This window comes from Staurois parvus, unplaced genomic scaffold (genome assembly GCF_062004578.1).
Source record: "Staurois parvus isolate SC_StPar_1 unplaced genomic scaffold, SC_StPar_1.0 ptg000090l, whole genome shotgun sequence".
Classification (NCBI taxonomy): domain Eukaryota; kingdom Metazoa; phylum Chordata; class Amphibia; order Anura; family Ranidae; genus Staurois; species Staurois parvus.
Genome location: NW_028317886.1, coordinates 8,182,427 through 8,207,534, shown reverse-complemented (window position 1 = coordinate 8,207,534; position 25,108 = coordinate 8,182,427). Strand labels below are relative to the sequence as shown.

The following is a 25,108-nucleotide window of genomic DNA, read 5'->3' as shown; positions in this document are numbered from 1 at the left end:
AAAGTTAGATAGTAGGGGTGCACCAAAATTTCGGTGGCTGAAACGTTTCGGCCGAAAACACCCCTATCAGTTGTTGGCCGATATGAAAAAAGCATCGATACAGGTGCCGAAAATAACCTCGCCACCACTTGGTAGCTCTTAGCCTTACCTGAGAAACCAGGGTACAAGCCCAGTGCTGGGCATAGAGATTAGTGAAAGAAAGATGGCCTCCACTCATCTCTATGCCCTTGGAGCACCGGAGGGATGTCACTTATGGTTCCGTCACCTTGTAAACAAGGACATTTTTTTTTTTTTTTTTAAAGCACTAGATCAATGCTTTTTTTGATCTAATGCTTTACATTTTAGGAGAGATGTGGGGTCTTATTGACGCCATATCTCTCTATAAAGAGGACCTGTCACTATGTATTTCTATCACAGGGGATGCATGCATTAAAAGTGATTTTAATTAGGGATTAGGGATGCACCGAAATTTTTGTTGGCCGAAATGAAGGAAAAAAAAAAAAAAGCACCTATACAGGTCCAGAAAAAACCTCTCCCCTCACTGCAGCCCACCTGCTGCTCGGTAGTTCTCAGTCTTACCTGAGAAACCAGCAAACTATCCCGGTGCTGAGCATAGAGATGAGTGAAGGAAAGATGGCCTCCACTCATATCTATGCCCTTGGAGGACCAGAGCGATGTCACTTCCAGACATTTTTTTTTTTTTTAAAGCACTAGAGCAATGCTTTTTTTTGATTCAATGATTTACATTGCTGAGGAGAGATGTGGGGTCTTATTGACCCCATATTTCTCCTTAAAGAGGACCTATCACTATTTCTATCTCAAGGGATACATGCATTTCTTGTGATAAGAATAAAAGTGATTAAACATTTTTAAAGGGACAGCGCAAAAAAAAAAAAAAAACATTCAACAAATTTAATAAAAAAGTTTAAAGTGCCCCTGTCCCCCCATGCTCACACATAGTGGTGAACGCATACGTAGGCCATGCCCACATATGTAAATGGTGTTCAAACCACACATGTGAGGTATCGCCCCGAATGTCAGAGCAAGAGCAATAATTCTCGCACTAGACCTCCTCTGTAACTTTACACTGCTAACCTGTAGAAATTTTTAAAGCATCACCCATAGCGATTTTTAAGTACTGCAGTTTCATGCCATTCCTCAAGCATGCGCAGTTTTAAAGTGTGACATATTGGGTATCTATTTACTCGCCGTAACATCCTCTTTCATATTTTACAAAAAAGTTAAGCTACCGTATATATTTTTTTTTTGTTAATCTGTGTAATTTTTTCCAAAAAATATATATTCATTTTTAAAAACTGCGCATTTCAGTTTTCGGCCAAGTGCATTTTGAATTTTCGGTTTTGGCACCAGAATTTTCATTTTGGTGCACCACTGATTAAATTTTTTTCTAAAGGGACAGTGTAAAAAAAATTTAAATTAAAAAAAAAAAAAATTTAAAGTGCCTCTATTCCCCCGTGCTTGCACGGAGTGGTGAACACATATGTAGGCCATGCCCACATATGTAAACTGCGTTCAAACCTCACATGTGAGGTATCGCCGCAAACATTAGATCAAGAGCATGTTCCCTGTCCATGCTTTGCAGTTGGCAGTATACAAACTATAACTTTAGCACTTGCCTTTAAATGGCTTTTCATATTATCCGTAGGCAGCATAGCAGCATGGAATCAGGAGGAAGAGCTGCCTTATGTGCTTATAACCTAGATCTGGAAAATGTTCTCCAGGCTAGAAGCTGTGCAGGAAATAATGACAGTACTGTGATAATACTAGCCTTATGCAACACATCCACAAATATCTCAATAAAATTGCGGAGTATTGCATTTTCCTGTAATCACCAGTGAACTTTTAAAATGGGCTTAATGCAGTAATATGTTCTGTGCTTTTGGAGAATATTGTATGCATGATTCCTTCAAGACTTCCCTACAATTGTGGGTAAAAAAAGCAGCACCCAGGCAGTGGCAAAAAAACTTGTGGCCTAGTAAACAAAAATAATGTACTTGAATTATTTTAATACACAGGCATATGGAACTTTGTTTTAGTATTCCCAGTCGTGGAGCAATAAATTAATGAGTGAAATCTTTGAAAATGTCAGAAGTATCATTGAATAAATCTAACCCGGAATATCTACTGACTGTGCTATCGTTTCTCTGCAAGTGCAGGCAGTACCTTGAGAAGATTTTGATGTTTTGAAAATAAGTAATTATTTCTACAAATTGTATTACACTGTGGCATAACGTTTTGTGAAAAAAAAAATCTGTTTTTTGCTGGTTCAGATGCTGATCTACAGTTAGTGTGTTTTTACCCATTCATACGGTGGGGGTCTATTTATGAATCATATGGGTGCAATGGGTGAACAATGTGTGTGCATTTTAAGGTACACCATTGTTCAATAAAACCCTGAATTTGATCTAGACAGGTAGACTCTGGACATCTGCTCTGGTTAGTATAAAGACAGTTCTTTCTTCACTACCACAAATTTGAATGAAGCACATTCCATTTTGTGTGTCTGGAAATTGTGAACCATGGCTTATTACTGTTTAATTTTTTTTTCTTCCACAAGGCCACAGAAAGTGAGCCTGGAGATATGGACCTGAGTGGGTTGCCAGAGACTGCTGTAGACTCAGAAGATGATGATGACGAAGAAGATATCGAGAGAGCATCTGATCCCTTAATGAGCCGAGACATTGTTAGAGACTGCCTGGAAAAAGATCCCATTGACCGAACAGATGATGACATTGGTAAGTTGACAAAAAAACAGATTGCTAGCAGTGAACAGACACCCACCTTTTTAATCCTGTTTATTGCTGACATAAACATGTCTCTGGTAAAGGTCAGAATCTAGCAATCAATCACTGGCCTAACCCAACATAGAGGAAGAATGGGATGAAACAAGCTCCATCAATATTCTTGTGCACAGACTGTATCGTGCATTTGCCTTGCAATCTGTCCAAGCCCTTGTGAATGGCCAGCAATCCCTGGGCTAAAGTCTTATGTGCCTTATCTCTGCAGTTTGCCACGCTTTTTTAATAGTTCGGTGAAGAGCACAAGCACTTGTGACAGCTATCGCTCACGGCATGCCTTGAACGTTAACAGTTTTGGAAAACATTTAAATTGATAGGTTTTATTTTATTTTGCAAAAATACTTGATCGTATATATTCCATATCTTGGCAAGTTTGTAGGAGCTCATACTTTATTTACATTGTAATGATTTTCATACACATTGAGTATAAATTGGTTTGATTTTCCTACTTTTACAAGAGCCCTCTACACCTCTAGTTAGTAATGTTCTCATTTTGAAATAGTTAATGACCTAACGTGCAGTGTTCACTGAACAATGCAGTGGCTTAATAGTGTACGGGGCACATGTTCACCTGCACTGACATCATTTGTGTATCTTGATTTCATTCCTGTAACCATGGTAAAGCTCACCAGGCATAGCAGTCTCTTCATTAATCTAGTCTTTTAAAACTGTTTTTTTACAGCTTTAGTTAATGCTATTGCTAAATCAATTTGCATCTTCCTACCTAAAATCTTGTATATAACATAAAGGTTAATGTAACAATCAAACCTTGCTGTCCTCTGAGAGTCGGATCTGATTTGGGGATCTTTATGACAACTGGCATGTAGATGAAAATATAGTAAAAGACCAAATAAACATTCAGTAATACATTTGGGCTATATGGACAGTAATAAAAAGCTGATGTTGCCAGCACTATGGTAATTGGGCTGTTGGCAGTCCAATAACTCCCGTCAGTGAACACCCCTTTACCAGCATGCGCTCTCTCTTTTTCTGTGATCAAAGATGTTCATGTACGCTGATACCGAGTATTTTAATGAGTACAAGTACTTGTAAAAATGCTTCCAATACCCAAAGCAATACTTTGTGGTGGAATTTGCGTACATACAAATGTATGGACGCAAATTGCACCACAAAGAATAGCATGTGATTCTTGTCTAAATCGCATTGTTTCCCCACTGCTCCTGTGTGAACCCAAGCTTGTCATAGCCTGAGTTTACACCGAAACAGTGCAGAAAACCTCCCTGCACCAATCCCATGCTGAGCGGAGAGTGGGAGAGAAGGGAGTGTGGGGATGGTGTCAGCTATCAGGCAGAGGATGGAGGCAGATTCTCCATATTCTCAGCTGTAGGAGGGGAGAGAAAGCCACAGGGATTTGAAATCCCTGCAGTTTTCTCCCCTCTCCTTGCAGAGATGACAGTACGGGCTGCTATCACAGTGCTGACCAATCAAAAGCCATCTAGCCCGTAGTGTGTCTCCTTTCTTACAGCTAAGAATCTGGAGCATTGCTGCAGATTTTTCTCCTCTTCTTCAGCTGAGAATACAGAGCATCTGCCTCCATCCTCTGCCTGATGGCCTACACCAAGGTATACATTCCCACGCGCCCTTCTCTCCCACTCCCCGCTCAGTATGGGATTGGTGCAGGGAGGTTTCCCGCACCACTCCTGTGTGAACTCAGGCTATGACAAGCCTGGGTTCACACAAGAGCAGTGAGGAAACTGCATGCAATTTGGACAGGAATTACATTCCTGTTCAAATCGCATGCTATTCTTCGCAGTGCAATTTGTGTCCATACTAATTTGCTTTAACGCAAATTGCACCGCAAAGTATCTGTACTCTGTATCAGCGAGTGCTTGACCGAAAGTATTGGTACTTGTACTTGCCAATCAAAAAATGGTATCGGTGCACCCCTAGCTTGCTTTTTTTTTTTTTTTTTTTCGTGCAGTCCCAAAAGCTTTCATCATCCCTGGCATTGTAAATCATTACAGGTTGCTTTGCAAAATTATTAACCCAATTGCTAATAGTTCACTAAGGTCACAATTGATTTCAAATTGACATTCTAAAGATTTCTTCTGAAGCTGAACTCTGGGATAAGCAAATATCGTGTAAATAGAAGAGTCACGTGCTCTTACTTGACGCTTGGTGTGCTTTGTATATTTCTTCCAGATCTGTGTAGTAATCCAAGGTGAGACTTTGCCTCTGTGCAGGAGCTTCCTGTAATAAAGACTGGTCACTGCTACTCTCTCTCTCTCTTTGTGCAGGGAAAGTGGTCTTGTCCCTGCCCCTCCTGTAGTTCTGTGCAGGCAGCCTGTAGTGCTTTGGCCTGCTGGGCCCCTCTTAGCTCTGCTATCTACACATACTGTGTACAGCACAGTGATGATGTCACTGCTACATTTATAGAATCTGGATTTATAAAGGCACTTGGTCACATAAAGTGGATTCATATCTTTGTGGCTAATGAATATATTTAAATGAGAATGTTTGTGTCCGGAGTTCAGTTGTATAGCAATCACTGTGTTGATGTTTATCCAGCAGGGTTAAAGGAGATCTTCAAGAAACCATAGATTTAGTAGTACCTGGACAAGTCCCCAGCTTTCTCAGACCCTCTGTAAACATCAGCCTCCCTCCCATCCCTGTCCTGCAACTGCATATATCATTTGGCATATTGGAGTTCAGCCAGCGATTGATATTAGCTTGCACTGCAATACGTTTTCACCAGGAAGCTGCAATGCCAATAATATCTGTAACTGCCAGTGTTCTTCTTGGACGTGCCTGAGACCTGGGGAGGGGGGAGAATGCAGGTTGGGAGTTTCAATCAAGTAATGCAATGTTATGTATTAATTCTTATTGTTTGTGTTATAGTGTGTTACGTTGATAACACTAAAGCTGATTGGTTAACTGTGTAAACTATGCATAACCTTAATAACCTTCTCTGTTCTAGAACAACTCCTGGAGTTCATGCATCAGTTGCCTGCTTTTGCCAATATGACGATGTCTGTCAGACGGGAACTCTGCGCTGTCATGGTGTTTGCTGTGGTGGAACGGGCAGGGACTGTCGTACTAAATGATGGAGAGGAAGTAAGAGATTTACTTTTTCTTTTTCAGGCTATTTATCTTCTCATTTCACCCTACCAGTAACCCACTTCCTGTTCTAGGGTGACAATGCTTAGGCAAGGCATAGATTAATTGATTTTCTTTCTTCCACCACGGGTGGTAGGAAAGAAAAACGTTCGATCTCTCCATCCACACAATCATTGTTGATGGGGGAATGCCTCCCATAGCGTTATTGTATTCTGCAAGCAGGAGGGCATGGGGAGTCTTCCCAGCTGGCAGAATACAATGATTACTGCAAGCAGCTATAGCATGCAGAGAAATCCGGCAGGCTGGTTGTACTCAAGTCGATCGACTTCAGTACAACCAGCCTGCCCATACATGGATCAAAATTTAGCCAGTCCCTGCTGAACCGACCAAATCTCTATCCATGTATGGCTGGCATTGTGCTGTATCCACAGAGATACACTGTCGCACTAGGCTGTCAACGCTTAAGTTGAACTACAGGACACATTCCTTTATCATCTCCATAACATTGGAAGGTGGGTGTTCTATAGTTCACATGGGTGAACTGGGCTGATAACCCTGTTTTAAGATTTCAATGCAGCACAGGAAGTTAGAAGCTCTGTAGAATTCTGGCAAGATCAACCATTATTATGTACTTGCTACTAGAGATGTGCTGTAGTGTTTTTTTTATTAATTTTTTGTTTTGTTTTTTTTGTCCTGACACGTTAAGATGTATGACTTAAGTAGATTTTGTGTGTGTGTATGTTTGTATAGTTATATATTTTATGGCTAACATGTTCAGTGGTTTGTGTTTCAATTGAAACAGTTTAACACTAAACGGTACCTGTTTGATTTTAATCATATTGGCTTTTGTCTTGGCCCTGCAGCTCGATTCCTGGTCAGTCATTTTAAATGGCTCAGTGGAAGTGACATACCCTGATGGGAGAACAGAAATACTTTGCATGGGAAACAGCTTTGGAGTCTCTCCAACCATGGAGAAGGAATTCATGAAGGGAGTGATGAGAACCAAAGTGGATGATTGCCAGGTATGTAGGTGTAGAGCAGTGCCAGGCTGCTAGCACACTGTTAGATTAAATCTGACAGCCGGGCACTTCACGTGAGATCATTGGGAATCTCAGAAGCAGTTAGTGGCTTACTTGGGCTGCTGTATGTCATTTATGATGTATTTATCTGTTTACGAAGTGTCGGCTGATTATACAGTACTATTAATCACTAATGAGCTGTGTGTGATTAAATTAATGTGTTACGTTAAAGCAGCTTGTATTAGTGAGTGTTCATCCCATATCCTAAACACCTGCTTTTCTTGGTAGTTTTTATGAAATCCTCTAAAAGGGGCTTTGCTACAAATGGGCCCTGGTCTGTACCTGTTAGAGTGGGTTTCTTATGTACTGCTATATACAAATGACTTTGGGTGTATAAATTTTTTTTTTATAAGAACCTATAGTTTTCAACCTGGAGTGTGAGTGCCTTTCGAAACTACAAGAACCTAAGAGAATTGGTACTTTTTAAAGGCAAAGGGTAGTCGCATCAAATAATTTAATTTGTTTCTTCTGTTGACTTCACTTTCTAGCAAGTTTTTTGATTACTTATACCAGTATTTATTGAAATCATTCCTGCTTTACAACAAGCCCCTAGAATTTTTGCTTAGCATTTTAGGTATCAAACTTCCAGTAGTGCAATAACTTAAGTGAAGTCCCAAACTGCTCTTCAACAAACCAGGACCTACCTTTGCAGGGGCACAGAGCACTGGTACTAATCTGCAATATAAAGTATCAGTTCCAGCTTAACCCATCTAAAGTTGTAAAGGAACAAATAATAAATAGCATTCAATATGGCATTTTAATAATGAAATTAAATATTTATATTCATAAATAATCTAATCAGTTGAACCATATGTATGTACTGTATGTGTGACCATTGCTACACAATTTTTAAAAGTAAAGGTCCTTTACATCTGCCGCATATTATTCATCTTGAAGTTTGCCATAAGCCACTACCTGTATAACCCAAGTTTTTCTCTGTGCTTCTTCCATTACTCCTTTTTTTTTTTTCTTTTTTTTTTTTTTTTTACCTCATGCAACATTGAGCAGTTATTGATATGTCTAGGGAAATTTTTGTGATGTTGACGATTGATTTTTTTTTTTTCTTTCTACTAGTTTGTTTGTATAGCTCAGCAGGATTATTGCCGCATCCTGAACCAGGTGGAGAAGAATATGCAGAAAGTTGAAGAGGAGGGGGAAATTGTCATGGTAAAAGAGCATAGAGAACTTGACCGCACTGGTACCAGGAAAGGTCACATCGTCATCAAGGTACCAAATAACTAACACACATTACCTTACTATAAAATCTATGTAAGGCCTTTCTTTTCGGCATTTGCTAAATTTATTGTGGACAGTTGTGGACCTCTTGTCTGTGTACTTGTTTTTCTTAATGTAGCTGTTAGTATTATGTTGAGGTTAGTTGTGGAAAGGTTAAAGGGGTAGTTCACCAAAGAACTGCCTAAGCAGGTAAGGGGCGTCTGTGGATAAACACAAACTGTGTGTTTCTGACTAAAGTTGAATAATGTCCTTTTTATATATCTATTGGGCATTTACATACTTTATGAAGCCTGGCTGGAATGCTCCCAGAACGTTGCTAAGTGTGGCCTAGTCATTACTGCTCACCCCCACGGGAGTGAGCTTTTTCTCTGATTCAGACCCCCTCACATGCTCTATCTCTCGCCTGATACTGTAGCTCTGAGCTCAGCATCTGAGAGCTCGCTGCTTTGATGGAGGAGGTGCGCGGTAATGTAGGCCTCACATAGCAACGTCCTGGGAGTATTCCAGTCAGGCTTCATGAGGTAAGTAAATGGCTTACACCAAAATCAAGGGCAATATTCAGCTTTAGTCAGAGCTGCCCAGTTTGTTTTTATCTACAAACACCCATTATCTGCATAGGATATTTTTTGGTAAAGGTGAACTAATCCTTTAAGCAAGATTTTAGCTTTGAAAAAACACACAAGAGGGCGCACACTCCTCGTGCATTACTGCGATAAATATACTTTATTTTAAAGACATGGCAAATGGATACTTACAAACCAAACGTGTAATCAAGCATATAAAAACAGAGTTTCAATATGAGATTGCGAGGTCCCGTCCTGGAACCTCCTGGTTTTAGACGCTGATGCGTTGTGGGAGCTGTCCTCCCTTCTTCAGAGCTGAGAAGGGAGTACAGCTCCCGAAATGCATCAGCATCTAAAACCAAGAGGTTCCAAGACTGGGACCCCATGATCTCATATTGAAGCTCTGTTTTTATATGCCTGATTATACATTTAATTTGTAACTATCCATTTGTCATGTCCTCAAAATAAAGTATATTTATCGCAGTAATGCACGAGGAGTGTGCTCCCTCTTGTGTGTTTTTTCAGTGATTGAGGATTCCCCGATCTAAGGAGGGCTGCAGCTATACAAGCAATCCATTCTGTGAAATTGTGTCCAGCATCCTGATTTGAGTGCTGAGGTGTTTTGCAAAATTATAGCTTTGATTGAGTTAAAGTGATCATACATCATCATTTAAGGTAGATAGGTCTTTATTATTAGGCCAAGATTAATATATTGAGGGAACCATTTAGAAATAATCTTTAATTATTGTGACTGCTCTAAAGGAGGAAGCTGATTAACTGCTGGGAGTAGCTCTTTGCACTGTTAATGAATGAGCTCAAAAAGTCTTTGTTTAGTTAGGTAAGGATAAGCATGGAAACGCACTACCCTATGCCATCTACCAATATGGGGAGGCTTGGTGGTTAATTTTCCCCATGTCCTTCCTTTACCGAGTATTTGCAGCGGTTTCCTCCTAGCACTCAAGTCTCTTCACTACAATCCATAAAGCCTGCTGATCTAGTTGGCCCTCACACTGCTATGGAAAGATCTTCAGATTACTAGATTTTCTTGGGCAGGAGTTGACATGATTCAGTGGTTTCTGGAACAGTGTGTAATATGCTATCATACATGAGAAATACATTGGGAATCTTTCTTGCTATACCTGCTTTAAGCTTGGAAAGCTTACAATTAAAGTATTAGTGGGTTAATGCACATTATTGAACTTCTCACTATAATATGAAATAGTCCAATTTTTCTTTATCCCTCTCGCAGAGCTTATGATATTGTTTATATACAGGGAACTTCGGAACGTCTCACGATGCACCTTGTGGAAGAACATTCTGTGGTTGACCCAACATATATAGAGGATTTCCTTCTCACATATAGGACCTTTTTGTCAAGTCCCATGGAAGTGGGAAAGAAGTTATTGGAGTGGTTTAATGACCCTAGCCTCAGGGACAAGGTAAGAATAGAAAATATTTATAGGAAACCGTGTAAAGATATTGTATTTTCTGGTGGCTTAGAGGTATTTTCCTTTGCAGGGTGTGAATTGTCTTTCTCTGTGTGGTTATTACTCCAATCTTTATAATAACTCCTTTTTAAAGCACACCTGTCACTTTTAAGCACTCACACATTTAAGCAAGGCTTTTTGCAATGCAATCAAAATGAGCCTTTTAAGTGCAGCCATGTGCCTCAAGCTTCCTTGATGGCACACGTTCCTATTAAATATAATTGTCAGTGTACAGTTTGACCATTCCACACAATGAGCCTCATTTTCTGTCCTTTACCTGGCAGGTGACTCGAGTTGTATTGCTCTGGGTTAACAATCATTTCAATGATTTTGAAGGTGACCTGGCTATGACTCGTTTTTTAGAGGAGTTTGAGAACAACTTGGAACGTGAGGTAAAATACTTTTAATTTTCTTTTGTGCTAATAAAAACAATTTTTAGAGATTATCAATAGATATGAATGTATACCAGGTTATTGTGCTCCTAGAGAGTAATGTTTTAAATGCTGTTTTCCTACTTGCTTCCAGAAAATGGGAGGACACCTGAGGCTGTTAAATATTGCATGTGCTGCCAAGGCAAAGAGAAGATTGATAACACTAACAAAGCCATCTCGAGAAGCCCTCTTGCCTTTCACCCTTTTAGGGGGGTCAGACAAGGGATTTGGCATTTTTGTTGACAGCGTGGATCCTGGAAGCAAAGCTGTGGAGGCTGGCTTAAAGAGAGGGGATCAGGTATGTAAGACCACCATCTCCCTGGGAAATCCTTTCTATTTACTGTTGGGAAGAGACGCAAGAAAGGAACATTTCAATAATTCATGTCAATTAAATCCATTACCTTTGCAACTTCTTTACATTAAAGGGAAAAAATTCAACATAGAGCCATTCTTTCTCAGGAAGGTAAATGTCACAGCTTGGATTATTAATCACGTTGTGTTCCTTGCCCTTTACTTGTAGATATTAGAGGTGAATGGTCAAAACTTTGAAAACATTCAGCTAACGAAGGCTATGGAAATTCTCAAGAACAATACTCACTTGTCTATCACTGTGAAAACGAATCTGTTTGGTAAGCCAATTGCTCATGTATGATATGTTTACTTTTATTGCAACTTTTTTTAGACTGTTCTTCAAAATTGATAATGCACTTTCTAAAGTGTCTCTTTTAGGGCTCTTTCAGATTGGCGGATGCAGTTTTACTTATTCCAGGCTGCCCACCTGAATTGTAAAAGTACAGCTGAACAGAGCTATACACATTCTGCGGCTTTTTTACTCAGGTGCAGAGGTTAACGTTTAGCACACCTGTAAAACTTGCCCAGTGAGTTCAATGGAGCCACGCCACAACTGCAAGCCAAGTCCTGCAATGTAGAATTGCTGTTTGGAAATTAAAAAAGTTAAAAACAAAAAGCAGTCATTCAGGAGGCAGCAGTAGCGCATCCTGAATGTCGTGAGCTGCTATACGACCCTCCAAAAGCAGTGCACTGTGGATCACTTTTCAGAGGGTGGTTAGCAGTACTACAAGTTTTTAAGAAGCCTTACTGCATCTACCTGGCTAGTTCAGTGTGTTGTGTTTAGGTGAACACAAGGTCAGTATTAGTATCTGGGCCTGTCTATGCTTTTGTCTTTTCATGCAGTGAAAGACCATGCATTCTTCAACATGAAAACACATTTCAAGTAGAAATCCTATTCATTCCATTGTGCCAACTTGTTTCAATGCTGCAAATTAGAGTTTTTTTAAAACATGACATGCTGCATCTTTATATTTTTTTGCATGTAAAGTAGATAAATTAAAACATATGGTAAATGCTCAAATAGCAAGACGCTTTCACACATGTGAACCATGAAATTGTCTGATTCTTAAATCTTTTATGTTTCTGTTTTGTTTAGCTCCGAGCACAATAACACAAGTTTGTTGCATTTTTTTTCCAGTCTTCAAGGAGCTTCTTGCTAGAATGTTGGAAGAAAAAAGAAATAGTGCCCCACATTTGCCTAAAATTGGTGACATCAAGAAGGCCAGTCGTTATTCTATTCCAGATCTCGCTGTTGATGTTGAACAAGTTATTGGACTTGAAAAAGTGAGCAAAAAGGCCAAAGCCAACACGGTCGGAGGAAGAAACAAGCTGAAGAAGATTCTGGATAAAACTCGAATTAGTATTCTTCCTCAGAAACCTTACAAGTATGTATGTTTAAAAAGTTAAACTAGAACTGTAGGCAAAACTTCTTTTTTTTTTTCATTTTGAATAGAGTAAGGGAGGGTTATAACCCGTCAGATTTTTTTTTGCCATATATGTCCCATTGGAAAGATTTACCTTCACTTCCTGTTCCATAGCTAAAAACAGGAAGTGAGAGGAAATCCCTGGAAATTAAGAGAATCCCATGGGGACCTGTAGTTCTCCAGAACTACTGGCCTCATTGGAACATTTCCCGTCTATTACTGTGCTGGGGACAGCCCAATATTTTAGATTTTCTTTTACTTTCACTTTCAATGATAATGGTAAATAGGACAAATAGAGAGGGTGAATCTCCCTAATGGTAGCACAGGCAACAATAAAAACCTAATAGGTGTTCTAATCCATTTTCATTGTGTCCAAAACTAAAAGAATGTCTTTTAATTTAATAAAATATTTTACTTGGTAAACATTTTGTCTCTTTCTGCTGAGTTTGCAAGATTTTGTTTTTGTAAATATGAATTCTGTCCTATTTTCTTACGCTGTGCAACATAATCTTTCCAAACTGAGATGCCCACTTGATCATGCCCATTACAAGCAGCAGATCAGTCTAATATCTAATCTACTCACCAAAAGGAGCATTTTTATAAGTGGTCAGACCTACTGCACTGATTTTATCACATAAAAAAAAATTATTTTTTTAATCCAATCAGACGTTTTACTTTTAAGTGTTGATAAGCCTATCAATTCAGTCATTTATACAAGAAGCCTAATCTGACCAACTGGTTAGCTTGGCATGTCTTCCACAGAATAAATACAGGCTCTAAAGCCCCATACACACGATGAGAAAATTGGATGAATGATTGTTTGGGGGTTTTTTTTTTTTTGCTTGCTAGTCTCTTATTGAAAGTGAAGACGTTACAAAAATTCTTGTACGACAGAATAAAAATTTGGAAGTGATGTATTTGTATTGTATTTATAGAGGAAAACTGTACTGGTTGAATGAAAATGAATGGTATTTTCGTGCTTGTCTCGTCGATCAATTTCGGATTAAAGCTGTGATCTAACGATCAGATTATTGTACGATCACTTTGAAAAGGGTATTTTTCATTAGATTTTCTGATTGTGTGTACTAGGCTTTACCTGACTCCCAACTTGTATAATGACCTAAGCACATTTCCTTTCCAACAATAGGTCTAATGTCACAAACCGGTTTTGTTAGATGAGAAATAATTAATTGCACAGCACACACCCTTCTAGTACTGCTTGCTACTTCATGTCCTGAAGTAATAAAATAGTTCATTGTTTTGCACCCTTCTGCCCAATATGCCTACTACAGAGAAATCTTCAAAGGAATTGGGGATTGCTTCCCTGTGAACGGATTTGGGCCTCTCCCTTTTGTATTGTAGTCACAGACAACAAAAGCTGATGTAAGCTGTGTACACTCCTACTCTCTCATTCTATGTGCTAGAAGGAATTTTTACATAAATGCATTAATCAGTGGAAACTGGCAATTAGTTGTCTGATGGTAAGAAGAAGGAAATCGGCATACTCCTGCACAGAACATTATGCAAGCCTTTAGCTACTAAATTCACCAGTAAACGTTTAAACAGAATTAAGGAGCTCCTGGCTATAGCATGATGTAATCTATCAGGAGAAAAGGCACCTGTAGCTCCAAGAGTGTTTAACAAAACTGGAGTGCTGGTGCTATGGATACCTAACAACACAGCATCAAAATATTTTCTCCTGCTCACTGCTGTCAGGAATGAAGGTGTCATGAATGCAGTTTTTACTATTAACTGTATCAGGGATTACGTATAGACCTGTCTTTCCATTTGAAATTTATGTATGTTGATGCGGAGATGGGGGAAGGATTTACACTTGATAGGATTTATTGTCCTCATTTAGCATTTCCTAAGCATCAGGTGAAAATACATTTACCTCTTGAAGTTCACTGACATTTCACTCCAAAGTGTTATCACAGCACAGTGAGTGGGCATGCAACTCCCACACAGCCTAGCAGCATCCATCCATTTGGCCTTAATGAGCTTTTTCATGCTTTCTATTTAAAGGTGTAGTAAACCTAAATACAGGCTGGCTTGTATAACTACATTATGAGTAACTTGGTCATTTCATCCAGTAGTGCTATGTCTGTTGTTGGTAAAGTTTTTCAGGCCTAGTCACCTCCTGCCGTCTTAGTTGCTGCTTTCCTGGTCTTACACATCCTGCAGCAACAGACATGTTCACCCTCCGCCATTTGCATTTTCCATGGTATAAAATGAAAAATCCAACTCCTTTGTTTTTAGCACTTGTAAGTGTAGTGTAGAGCTACTGAATTGGCACAGCAACATAGATTTAGCCACTAGAGTCCTAGGTATTCATAAGAAAATGTTAGATGATATGTCATCTATTACAATTTGAAATTTCAATTTTGGATGGATTGACCTTTTAAGGTACCTATAACAATCTAATCTGACAAATTTCCTTGAATCAGGTGTGACTGATAGCATATTAGTCTCCCAAGATAAACTCTAGCTGTAGGAATGAGTTCATTGACTTTGGATATTAGTTTCAGACACTTCTAACTTGGAAGTAATTGGGGAATTCAGTAGATAATTTTCAACAGCAATTTGGACTGCTGTTCTTGTATTAGATAGTCAGCATCTCACCTACATCTATTTTATATGGATAAACAAATTAAAATTAATTTGTTTAATAACAATGAGCTCTGCGAAAGAAATTACTAAAACTTCAGCAATATAAAGTAAACAAAAGCTTCTGTAAGAATGGGAATTTGTGTATATATATACACCATGCATCAAAGCTGCACAGAGGTTTTATTTAACTGTTTTTTGTTTTTCCAGTGACATTGGAATTGGCCAGTCTCAAGATGACAGCATTGTCGGTCTGCGACAGACCAAGCACATGCCAGCTACACTCCCCGTCAGTGGGACACTGTCATCCAGTAATCCAGATCTGCTGCAGTCTCACCACCGTATCTTAGACTTTAACACCACTCCAGGTGAGAATTGCTCCCTTTTATCTTGTCACAGCACCTTCCCCCATTTGTGTCTGCTGTCCTATAGCCTTGCACTGGCATTCTCAAGGAGCTACCAATGCTGATTTGTTTTCATTAACTATGTTGATTGCACAAGTTCCCTTTCAACAGCTGCTTACTTATGCCTGTGTTTATTTTTCCACATTTCAGGATATTTTTAGCCCACTTAATGATACGCAGTACATCATTTAGTCTAATGTAACCTCTTTATTATAATGGATTTTGCTGTTGAATGGTCTGGTAACAGTGAGTTTGCAGGAGATGCAAGCTACTTCAGTGATAAAACACACAGAGCTGTGTGTCAAGTTTCAGCAAAAAGAAAAATAGATCTTCAGAATTTTATTTGTCAGGATTTCATGTTGGGATCCTTGGTTTTTTAAATCAGTAATGTGTGAAGTGGAATGACTGTTTTATTGTCAACATGCTGCTGAGAGTCAATTTGTTATGTTCAGAACTATGCATTAAGCCTCGGTTCACACTATGAATCACACTTGAATGGCACCACATTCCTGTGCAATTCACGTGACACACCAAAAGCGTGCTTGAACCGATTTTGGAGCTGTACTGGATCTAATGGTCATGTTGTACCATGTAAACCCGTGCAAGCAATCGCACTGCATTTGTGACCTACATTTGGTATGTTGTTAAGATTGCACTGACACCTGCTGCAGATCGCAAGGGCGGTCTGGGAAACGCACACGGATTGAGAGTTTCCTGCACATCATTCTAGTGTGAGCCTAGGCTAACTATACATATGTCAGATTGTGTCGTATGTTTATGTACTTTTCCATCACTGGACTGCTCATATATTACAGGTTGCAACTGTGGAAGTGTGGGTGGATGGGAGGGTGAAGTGGGTGTCAAGTTGGAACAGCGGGGAGGTCGGAGTGTTTTTATTAAACAAATCATATGAAGCACAAATACCATGGTATTGCTTAATTTTTGTTTCCATACAAAGGTCGGAACATTTAAAAACAGTGTGTTACAGGTATGCAAGTCATATTTAGGATAGCACAGGTCGATCAACTTCTCCTTTTCCTAGCCAAATATACGTGCAAAAAAAAAGTACTGTGTTAAGTGGGGTGATAATGTGTTGGGTATACTTAACAGATCTACATTCATTCTCAAGGCATATCATCCTCAGAGTTCAAGTAATATAGAAACATATGTTTCGCCAAGAATAACTCCTTGTTATCTTCAAAGCATAGAGCAGAGACACCCATAGAATAAGAGCATCAATAAAAAATCTTAAAATCAATTGGGAGAGTTATTCAAGACAGGGAAAAGAATAAGAAAGAGAGGGTAAGGTAAGGGAAAAGTCGGGTCAAGGCTAAACTGGGCTTCCATTTGTAGGGCAGACCTCCACATGAGTGTGCATCATTAGCTTAAAAGATAAGCTCACCTTTTGGGAAAAAAAAAATAAATGCTTTATTATTTTTTTTTTTTTTTTACCTAAGGAGCCTGGAAAGTATTGCACATGTGATCAGTGGATCAGGAATGTAGTGCCAGACTCCTGCAGGCAAGCCCTGCAGCTTTAAGCCTGTACCTTCATATGGGCTGACTGTTTACAGGCTGCAGGGCTTGTGAGTGAACTAGGAGGCTGCAGCTGCTGGAGCATGCAACATGTTCCACCCTAAATACGGGTGGAACATGCAACATGTTCAAAAATGTGAACTTATCCTTTAAAGTGTCCATGTATATTCAATAAAATTCCCCCCAAGGTTTATAATTTGTGGCCCACACTTTTTTATGAATTTGTGGATTTTATCATGTAATATGACTAGTTTTTCATTGAATCAGTATCAAGTTTTTTTTGTTTTACCTGGGTTATTGTGGGAGTCCTGGATTTCCATACTTTCACCATACTTTCGATTTTCTTACTGGCCGCTGTGAAGATAAATTACACTAATTTGAGTTGCTTGTAGGTACAAGCGAGAGGTAAGGCTTCATAATGGTTTTTGAGCAAACTCTTTCACAACACCATATAGATCACTTGGTAGACCCTTGTCCAAAGTTATTTTATTCTTGGGCATTCCCACCACATATGTATTAAAGTGCCTTTCTGAACAACAGCCCCTAAAGCAATGGTCTGAGGCACTCTGTACAAATGTAGGTATTCTTGAGGGTACCATATACCACCATAAGAGAAGTTCATAAAGATAAACAAACCAATCCAGCGCACTACAACTCCCAGCTTTCAATAATATCTGTCGGGAATGCCAGTAAAGTTAAAGTCCAGTGGAGATCGGTGGTCATGCAGCAAGGGATCCTGCAGCTATCAATGTAGATCCAGGGAGATCAGGAGAACTCAAGAATATAAGAACAGTACTGGATCCCCATTAACATAGTGAATTCCATTTATTAAAAACAAAATATCGCACACTTACATCTAGAACTCTTGACATCGGCACAGGGATTACTTGTAGACCGTCGGCTCATTAGTATGCAGCAGCAATTCATATATCTCTCAAGCCGGCATAAGGAGAACCTGTTCTGACAGCTGTCAAAAGATCGCTGAAGCTCAGCGTCCTGCAACGCTGTGCACTGCCTCGTGGTAATCCCTACGTGATGCTGGGAAAGGTGGGAGGTACCATGTTTCAAAGGAACAATCCTCCTTATCCTGCCCCTACAACTGACAAGTGGGTTTAAGTAAAGATCGATCCAGGCACAAATGTTAATTGGCGCTATAGGAAGCCGATGCCTATCATGTACAGCTTAGCTATTAAATGTTTCTAAATACATCGCTGGACAAATCGAAGTTCATATTTAACATTGTACATTATTGTTTAAAAAAGATAGCTAGTAAGGGAATAATTGACATGACTAATTAACCCTTAGCATGCCATGCGGAAAGGAAATGTCAATGTGCACTCCATATCATTAGCAATGCTTAATCTAGTTCACATCCTTAATCAAACTCAAACATTTAAAAAAATGATATGTATATTATTTAAAATAGTGTGTGTGTGTGTATGTATATACACACTATATTACCAAAAGTATTGGGGCACCCCTCCAAATCATTGGATTCAGATGTTCCAATCACCTCCATAGCCACAGGTGTGTAAAATCAAGCCCCTAGGCATGCAGACTGCTTCTACAAATATTTGTAAAAGATTGGGTCGCTCTCAGGAGCTCAGTGAATTCAAGCGTGGGACCCTGATAAGTTGCCACCTGTGCAATAAGTCCATCCATGAAATTTCCTTGCTACTAAATATTCCGCAGTCATGAAGTGTTAGGCCACGTAAAATGACAGAGTGGGGTCGGCGCATGCTGAAGTGCGCAGAAGTCACCAACTGTCTGCAGAGTCAATTGCTAAAGACCTCCAAACTTCGTGTGGCCTTCAGATTAGCACAATAGTGCATAGAGAACTTCATGGAATGGGTTTCCATGGCCAAGCAGGTGCATCCAAGCCTTACATCACCAAGTGCAATGCAAAGCATTGGATGCATTGGTGTAAAGCACGCCACCACTGGACTCTAGAGCAGTGGAGACGTGTTCTCTGGAGTGACGAATCATGCTTCTTTGGCAATCCGATGAACTTGTCTGGGTTTGGCGGTTGCCAGGAGAACGGTACTTGCCTGATTGCAATGTGCCAAGTGTAAAGTTTGGTGGAGCGGGGATTATACTGTAGGGTTGTTTTTCTGGGGTTGGGCTTGGCCCCTTAGTTCTTGTGAAGGGAACTCTTAAGGCGCTGGCATACCAAGACATTTTGGACTATTCCATGGCCCAACTTGTGGGAAATGTTTTGGGATTGCCCCTTCCTGTACCAACATGATTGCACACCAGTCCACAAAGCAAGGCCCATAAAGACTTGGATGAGCGGGTTTGGGGTGGAGGAACTTGACTGGCCTGCACAGAGTCCTGACCTCAACCAGATAGAATAACTTTGGGATGAATTAGAGCAGAGACTGTGAGCTAGGCCTTCTCGTTTGGCATCAATGCTTGACCTGACAAATGGGCTTCTGGAAGAATGGTCAAACATTCCCATAGACACACTCCTAAACATTGTGGACAGCCTTCCCAGAAGAATTGAAGCTGTTATAGCTGCAAAGGGTGGGCCAACTCAATATTGAACCCTACAGGCTAAGACTGGGATGTCATTAAAGTTCAAGTGCTGTAAAGGCAGGTGTCACAATACTTTTGGCAATATAGTGTGTGTGTATATGTAATATATATACTGTGTATATATATATATATATAATGTATATATTTAAAAATTGAACAATCCTGATGTGCTGGCAGCTTGAGCATTGCTTGAGGCCCCTAAAATGTAAGGGAAGTAAAATACCCCCCAAAGGCCCCTTTTGTGGAAAGTAAACAGTCTGATGTATTTAGTAACAGGCATAGAAAGTTTTTTATCGTCGTAGATTTTTTTGTCACCTTTTTTTTTGGAAAATTAAGAAACTAATAAAATGTTTTTTTTCCCTCCAAATTTTTTACTTTTTGTTTCATTGTACATACTGTCACTAGCACAGTACAGTGTCATCATATGACTGGTGTGGTGGTGAGAGATACTGAAAAATTTTTTAAATCATTTTTTATGAAATGTTTTTAAATTATTATTTATTTTTTTTTTTACATACTCTCATTAGAGTAGTTCCGTGTCACCATAGTAACACTGTGCTACTCTGGGGAGGGGGGAATCAAGGATTTTTTTTCCTTTTGTACACTTTGATTGCTGTTACAATGGATATCATCATTGTACCAACTTTGAACTGTCATAAATGAGTTTGATTCATGACAGCTGTGATTACTAATGATCTGTGATAGGCTACAGCTAATCACATGGTACAGGGTGCTTTAATTGGCCCTGGTACTGTGTGATAGCTGTGGGATAATCACAGCTCACTAGTATAGGAAGCAGAGCTTCATTCATAACAGCTTTGTTGACATTGTAAGCATGTGATTGAATAATGTAAGCCGCATTCCTAAGTGTCTGGTGGAGGCACAGCGCTCTCCTAAGTCCATGCAGGCACAATTCTGTACATGTATGTGATTGCGCCTGTACATGCCGCCCACCCGCAGTAAATGTACGGTGGCCAGTTGGCAAGTGGTTAACCTATGTGTCGTTGCACACATAGGTGTGTACAGGTGTTTATAGGCATAAAAAAAAACCCCTGTGCTTGCGTGTTCAGGAGAGGAGTGTTTTATTGCATAAACGTCCTACACACCCAAACTCATCTACGTACGTTTAGGTCTCAGGCTTTCATTCATTCCAGTGGCCAGAATAAATTAGTATGACATCCTGTGTGCATGAGGCCTAAGAAATACACATCTAGCCCCATTCGTCAATGCTGGCATTTTGAGGAGGGACCTAAACATTTTTAATGCTGCCTTTGTATCTCTTGGAGCATAGGCGTCCGGAGAGTAAAAAACTGCCTGTTTGCATGAGGCCTTAAGAGTATGCTAGCATTTGTAATAATCTACAGTCTATATTACCTTTTCTGAAAAGGACTACTGGGTTGAAAGGTTACATTAATTGGCCAGTAAATATAATTTTAACGTACACTTTTCCTGCTTTGAGAAACCAATGAATAATGATTTGTGAGGAACAGAACCACAAAAAATTATTCACAGATCATGCATTAACGAGTCGATGTAACAGGGTCATACCTTCTATGTGAAACAATGCTACAGGGCTCTAAGATAGTGAACTGATAAAGCAGGTTATTGTATTTGAATCTGTCTTTTGATTGATACCTGCAGTCTGTTAAAAGAATAGTTTATGGTTTGGGATTAGTTTTTCCCTTTAATTGCATTTGTGTTCTGTGTAGTAACCTTTCTTTTAGCTTACATTAAATCATGAAACTGGTTTTTAGAATGAAGTACTAGGATATATTTTTGTGGTTTTTGACTCAACAGGGCCACACTGTGGTAGCATTTATGATTTTTTTTTTTTTAATCTCGATTTGTGCACATGTACTGTACATTTCTTGACTCCTATTTATATTCTTCCTTCTGGAAACATTTATTTTAGAAAATTTTAAATAGATTTTTTAATAAGTTTTGAATATTATGAATCAAGAGAAAGCATATGTGCTTACCTGTTCTGACATCTGATTTACAATATCCTGAACAATTTTTTCACAGATCTGCCTGACCAGGTATTGCGAGTTTTTAAAGCTGACCAGCAGAGCCGTTATATAATGATAAGCAAGGACACCACTGCTAAGGAAGTGGTTATTCAGGCTATCAGAGAGTTTGCACTTACTGCTGTGCCAGATGCTTACTCTTTATGTGAGGTTTCTGTCACTCCTGAAGGTGTTATCAAGCAGAGACGACTTCCAGATCAGCTATCAAAGCTGGCAGACAGAATACAACTGAGTGGCAGGTAAAATATCTTCTATTATTTAATATTATTACCACAACTACTGATTTTTCTGAGGAAATATAACTAAAGTAACATGAGATGTGCTGAAAAGAGCAAAAAAGCACACTGCATTGCTTTTAGCTTATAAAGACAGATTTAAAAAAAAAAGGGAGGGGGAAGGGGGTATTTTGCATTTACAGATAGTAAATTAAGGCATAGAAATCATTCTGCAAAGGTTTATCTCTGTGGTTATATGTGTATATTCAAACAATGTTTTCTGAATACATTGCATTGCAGTTGTTCAAAAACCAATGTAAATTCCCAGATAACACATAGCATATTTCCTATAATAAGGATAAATTAAAATTATATTATCTCCTGTGGTTTATATATCAGTGAAGGTATTTGTCATAGTGAATTGTGCAATTCCTAAATAACTAATATGTTTATTTTTTAAGGTATTACCTTAAAAACAACATGGAAACAGAAACATTGTGTTCAGATGAGGATGCCCAGGACTTGCTGAGAGAGAGCCAGATTTCTTTGCTTCAGTTAAGTACCATTGAGGTGGCTACGCAGCTTTCCATGAGGAATTTTGAGCTGTTCAGGAACATTGAGCCCACGGAGTACATTGAAGATCTCTTCAAACTGAAGTCAAAGATTGGTTGCACCAACCTCAAGAACTTTGAAGATGTAATTAACCAAGAAACCTTCTGGGTGGCTTCAGAAATTTTAAGGGAAACCAACCAGCTGAAAAGGATGAAGATTATCAAGCATTTTATCAAGATAGCACTGCACTGTAGAGAATGCAAGAACTTCAACTCAATGTTTGCAATCATTAGGTAAGGATTTTGACAAATGCTTATAGTTGCTCAACAAGGTCCACTATATCTTATGTAAGGCTTTTTAAAGTGTATGTAAATCTTAACAATGAACACTTATTTGTTCCCTTTTGGTTTGTTAAACAATCAACTCAAAGCATTTTGTTACATTTGTTTGATAGGTTCAAAAAATACCTGTTGATCATGTCAGTTGCCCTGTGTCCCCTCCGCACTACCTGTGTTTTCTCAAAAGAGGCTGTTTATCCCTTCTGTTTCTTATTCTGGACTACATAATGATTAGACTTTGCTTTACAGATCTGTGAGTGGTAGCGTTTGAGCAGTTTAGCAAAAGACAATGGGATGGCTGAGACTACCACCAAAAATACTGTTACATAGTCTGGCTGAAAAAAGACAAAAGTCCACCTAGTTCAACCATAAAAAAAAGTTATAATCCTATACGCACAGTTGATCTAAAGAAAGGCAAAAAAAACCCAGCAAAACATGATCCAATTGAAAAAATTCCTTTCTGATCCCCCAAGAGGCAATCTGATATTCCCTGGATTAACTTTACCTATAAATGTTGGTATGATCTCTTGTTCTATGTGGGGAATCCCAGGATAACACTCCCAAATTTAATGAAGCGTTTGAAGGAATATGGGGAATTATCAAATTTGAAAATTAATATAACTAAGACGGAGATTTTGAATATTAATCTCTCAAATAGTGAAAGAGAAAAGCTACAAAGAGAATTCCCTTTTAAATGGAAGGAAAGAGAGTTAAAGTATTTAGGAATAAAACTTACGACCTCATACCAGAACTTATATAAATTAAATTATATTGCATTATTAAATGAGATCAGGGAGGAATTGAGGAAAATGTGAGGAGGAATCCCGACCTGGTTAGGACGCATAAATTTGATAAAAATGATAATTATACCTAAAATCCTACACAAATTCCAAATGGTTCCTATCAAGCTTCCTGAGGCATATTTTAAGATAATTAAAAAAAAACAAGATATATATGGAGCAACAAAAAACCTAGAATATCTTATGAAGTTTTAAGCAGAACTAAAGAACGGGGGGGTTTGGGAGTGCCAGATTTTAAAAGATATTATAAAGCAGTAATTCTGACAAGAATATTTGATTGGACACACAACCCGGGAGGGAAAAGTTGGGTCAAAATTGAAAATACACTAAGTGGAAGGATACTGAGTGAAATTGTATGGGTGCCAGCACAATATAGAGAATTAGATGATAACACTAGTGTGTACACTTTGAATGTTTTGAGAGTTTGGGATGTAATGCACAAACAGATGAGATGGGATTTTAATTCACAATTAATGCCACTGAGGAACACAAAATTTTTTCCCCCAGGTTGGGAGAAGATTGCGGGAAGATGGATTAAGAAGGAGAGTGCCCAGTTGAGAGACATAATGGTGGGGGGGGGGGGAGTTGAAATCACTTAAGGATTTGGAAAAGGAGGGTGGAGAAGTTTTCACTAAGATAGATGAATGGAGGTATCACCAATTGAAACACTTTGTTAGGAACCTCCCAAAACCCCTGAGATCTAGAAAAGAGTGGAATTTGTTTGAGAGACTGCTTGAATCAAGGGGAGATGGGAAACATGGCACAGCAAAAATATTTAAGATTCTCACTGATTTAGACACAACTACAAAGCCAAAGTATATAGTTAATTGGGAAAGAGATTTGGGGGTGGAGATTGATGAGGACAAACAGAAGAAAATATTTAGATTAACTCACGAGAATGTATCCATGAGAGAGGTGGAAATGAATTACAAGTGCTTGATAAGATGGCATATTACACCGGAAGTGGAAAATAAGATGAGTGGTGAGAAGTCAATGTGGTGTTGGAGAGGATGTGGTGAGAGAGGCATGGTATATCATATATGGTGGGGGTGCCCAAAAATTCAAGTATTCTGGAAGGAGATAGTGAATTTAATTAGGAGGATAACCGAAATTGATGTTGGTTTGGATCCAGAGACTTGTCTCTTCCATTGTACAGAGTATTCTGGGAACAAATATAAGGAGACGGGTATTTGGTACTATCTAAACGCAGCAAAAAGGTTGATACCTAAGTTCTGGCGGAAAATAGAAGTGCCGAGGGAGGAGGATTGGATGGAGAAAGTTGACCAGATCCGTAGGATGGAAAAAATCATTTATATGCAAGAAGACAGGATGGGATCATATTATCTGAGATGGGGCAAATGGGAGGAGTTTAAGTTAAAGTTGAAATAGAAGTGGACAGAGTGTATAACAAGAATATCTCTCTTTCTTCTAACTGGAAGTGGTGAAAATATTGTAGGGTAGGTGACGGGAAGGGGGGGGGGAGGGATGTGGGAGGGGGGGGGGATAGGAGGGAGAGGGAAAGGAGATTAGTAAGGAATAAAAGTTATTTGTTGGTTTTAGGTGATTATAAGTGTAATATGTATTTATTTGGAAAATGTAATAAATATTTAAATAAAAAAAAAAAAACTT

The 25,108-nt window shown here is 39.0% G+C and overlaps 1 protein-coding gene across 12 annotated transcripts in view; it reads left to right on the top strand.

Annotated features, from left to right (window-relative positions):
- Window positions 1–25,108, top strand: part of RAPGEF2 (Rap guanine nucleotide exchange factor 2) — a 391,597-nt gene that overhangs the window by 339,007 nt on the left and 27,482 nt on the right. For all 12 annotated transcript variants that reach the window (XM_089670385.1, XM_089670389.1, XM_089670388.1 and 9 more), the window contains 12 exons: window positions 2,579–2,756; window positions 5,758–5,894; window positions 6,761–6,919; window positions 8,051–8,203; window positions 10,050–10,214; window positions 10,547–10,654; window positions 10,788–10,991; window positions 11,214–11,322; window positions 12,183–12,429; window positions 15,286–15,443; window positions 21,573–21,813; window positions 22,251–22,634. In XM_089670385.1, the coding sequence (XP_089526511.1) occupies window positions 2,579–2,756; window positions 5,758–5,894; window positions 6,761–6,919; window positions 8,051–8,203; window positions 10,050–10,214; window positions 10,547–10,654; window positions 10,788–10,991; window positions 11,214–11,322; window positions 12,183–12,429; window positions 15,286–15,443; window positions 21,573–21,813; window positions 22,251–22,634 (2,243 nt within the window). The remainder of the gene's footprint in view (window positions 1–2,578; window positions 2,757–5,757; window positions 5,895–6,760; window positions 6,920–8,050; window positions 8,204–10,049; window positions 10,215–10,546; window positions 10,655–10,787; window positions 10,992–11,213; window positions 11,323–12,182; window positions 12,430–15,285; window positions 15,444–21,572; window positions 21,814–22,250; window positions 22,635–25,108) is intronic.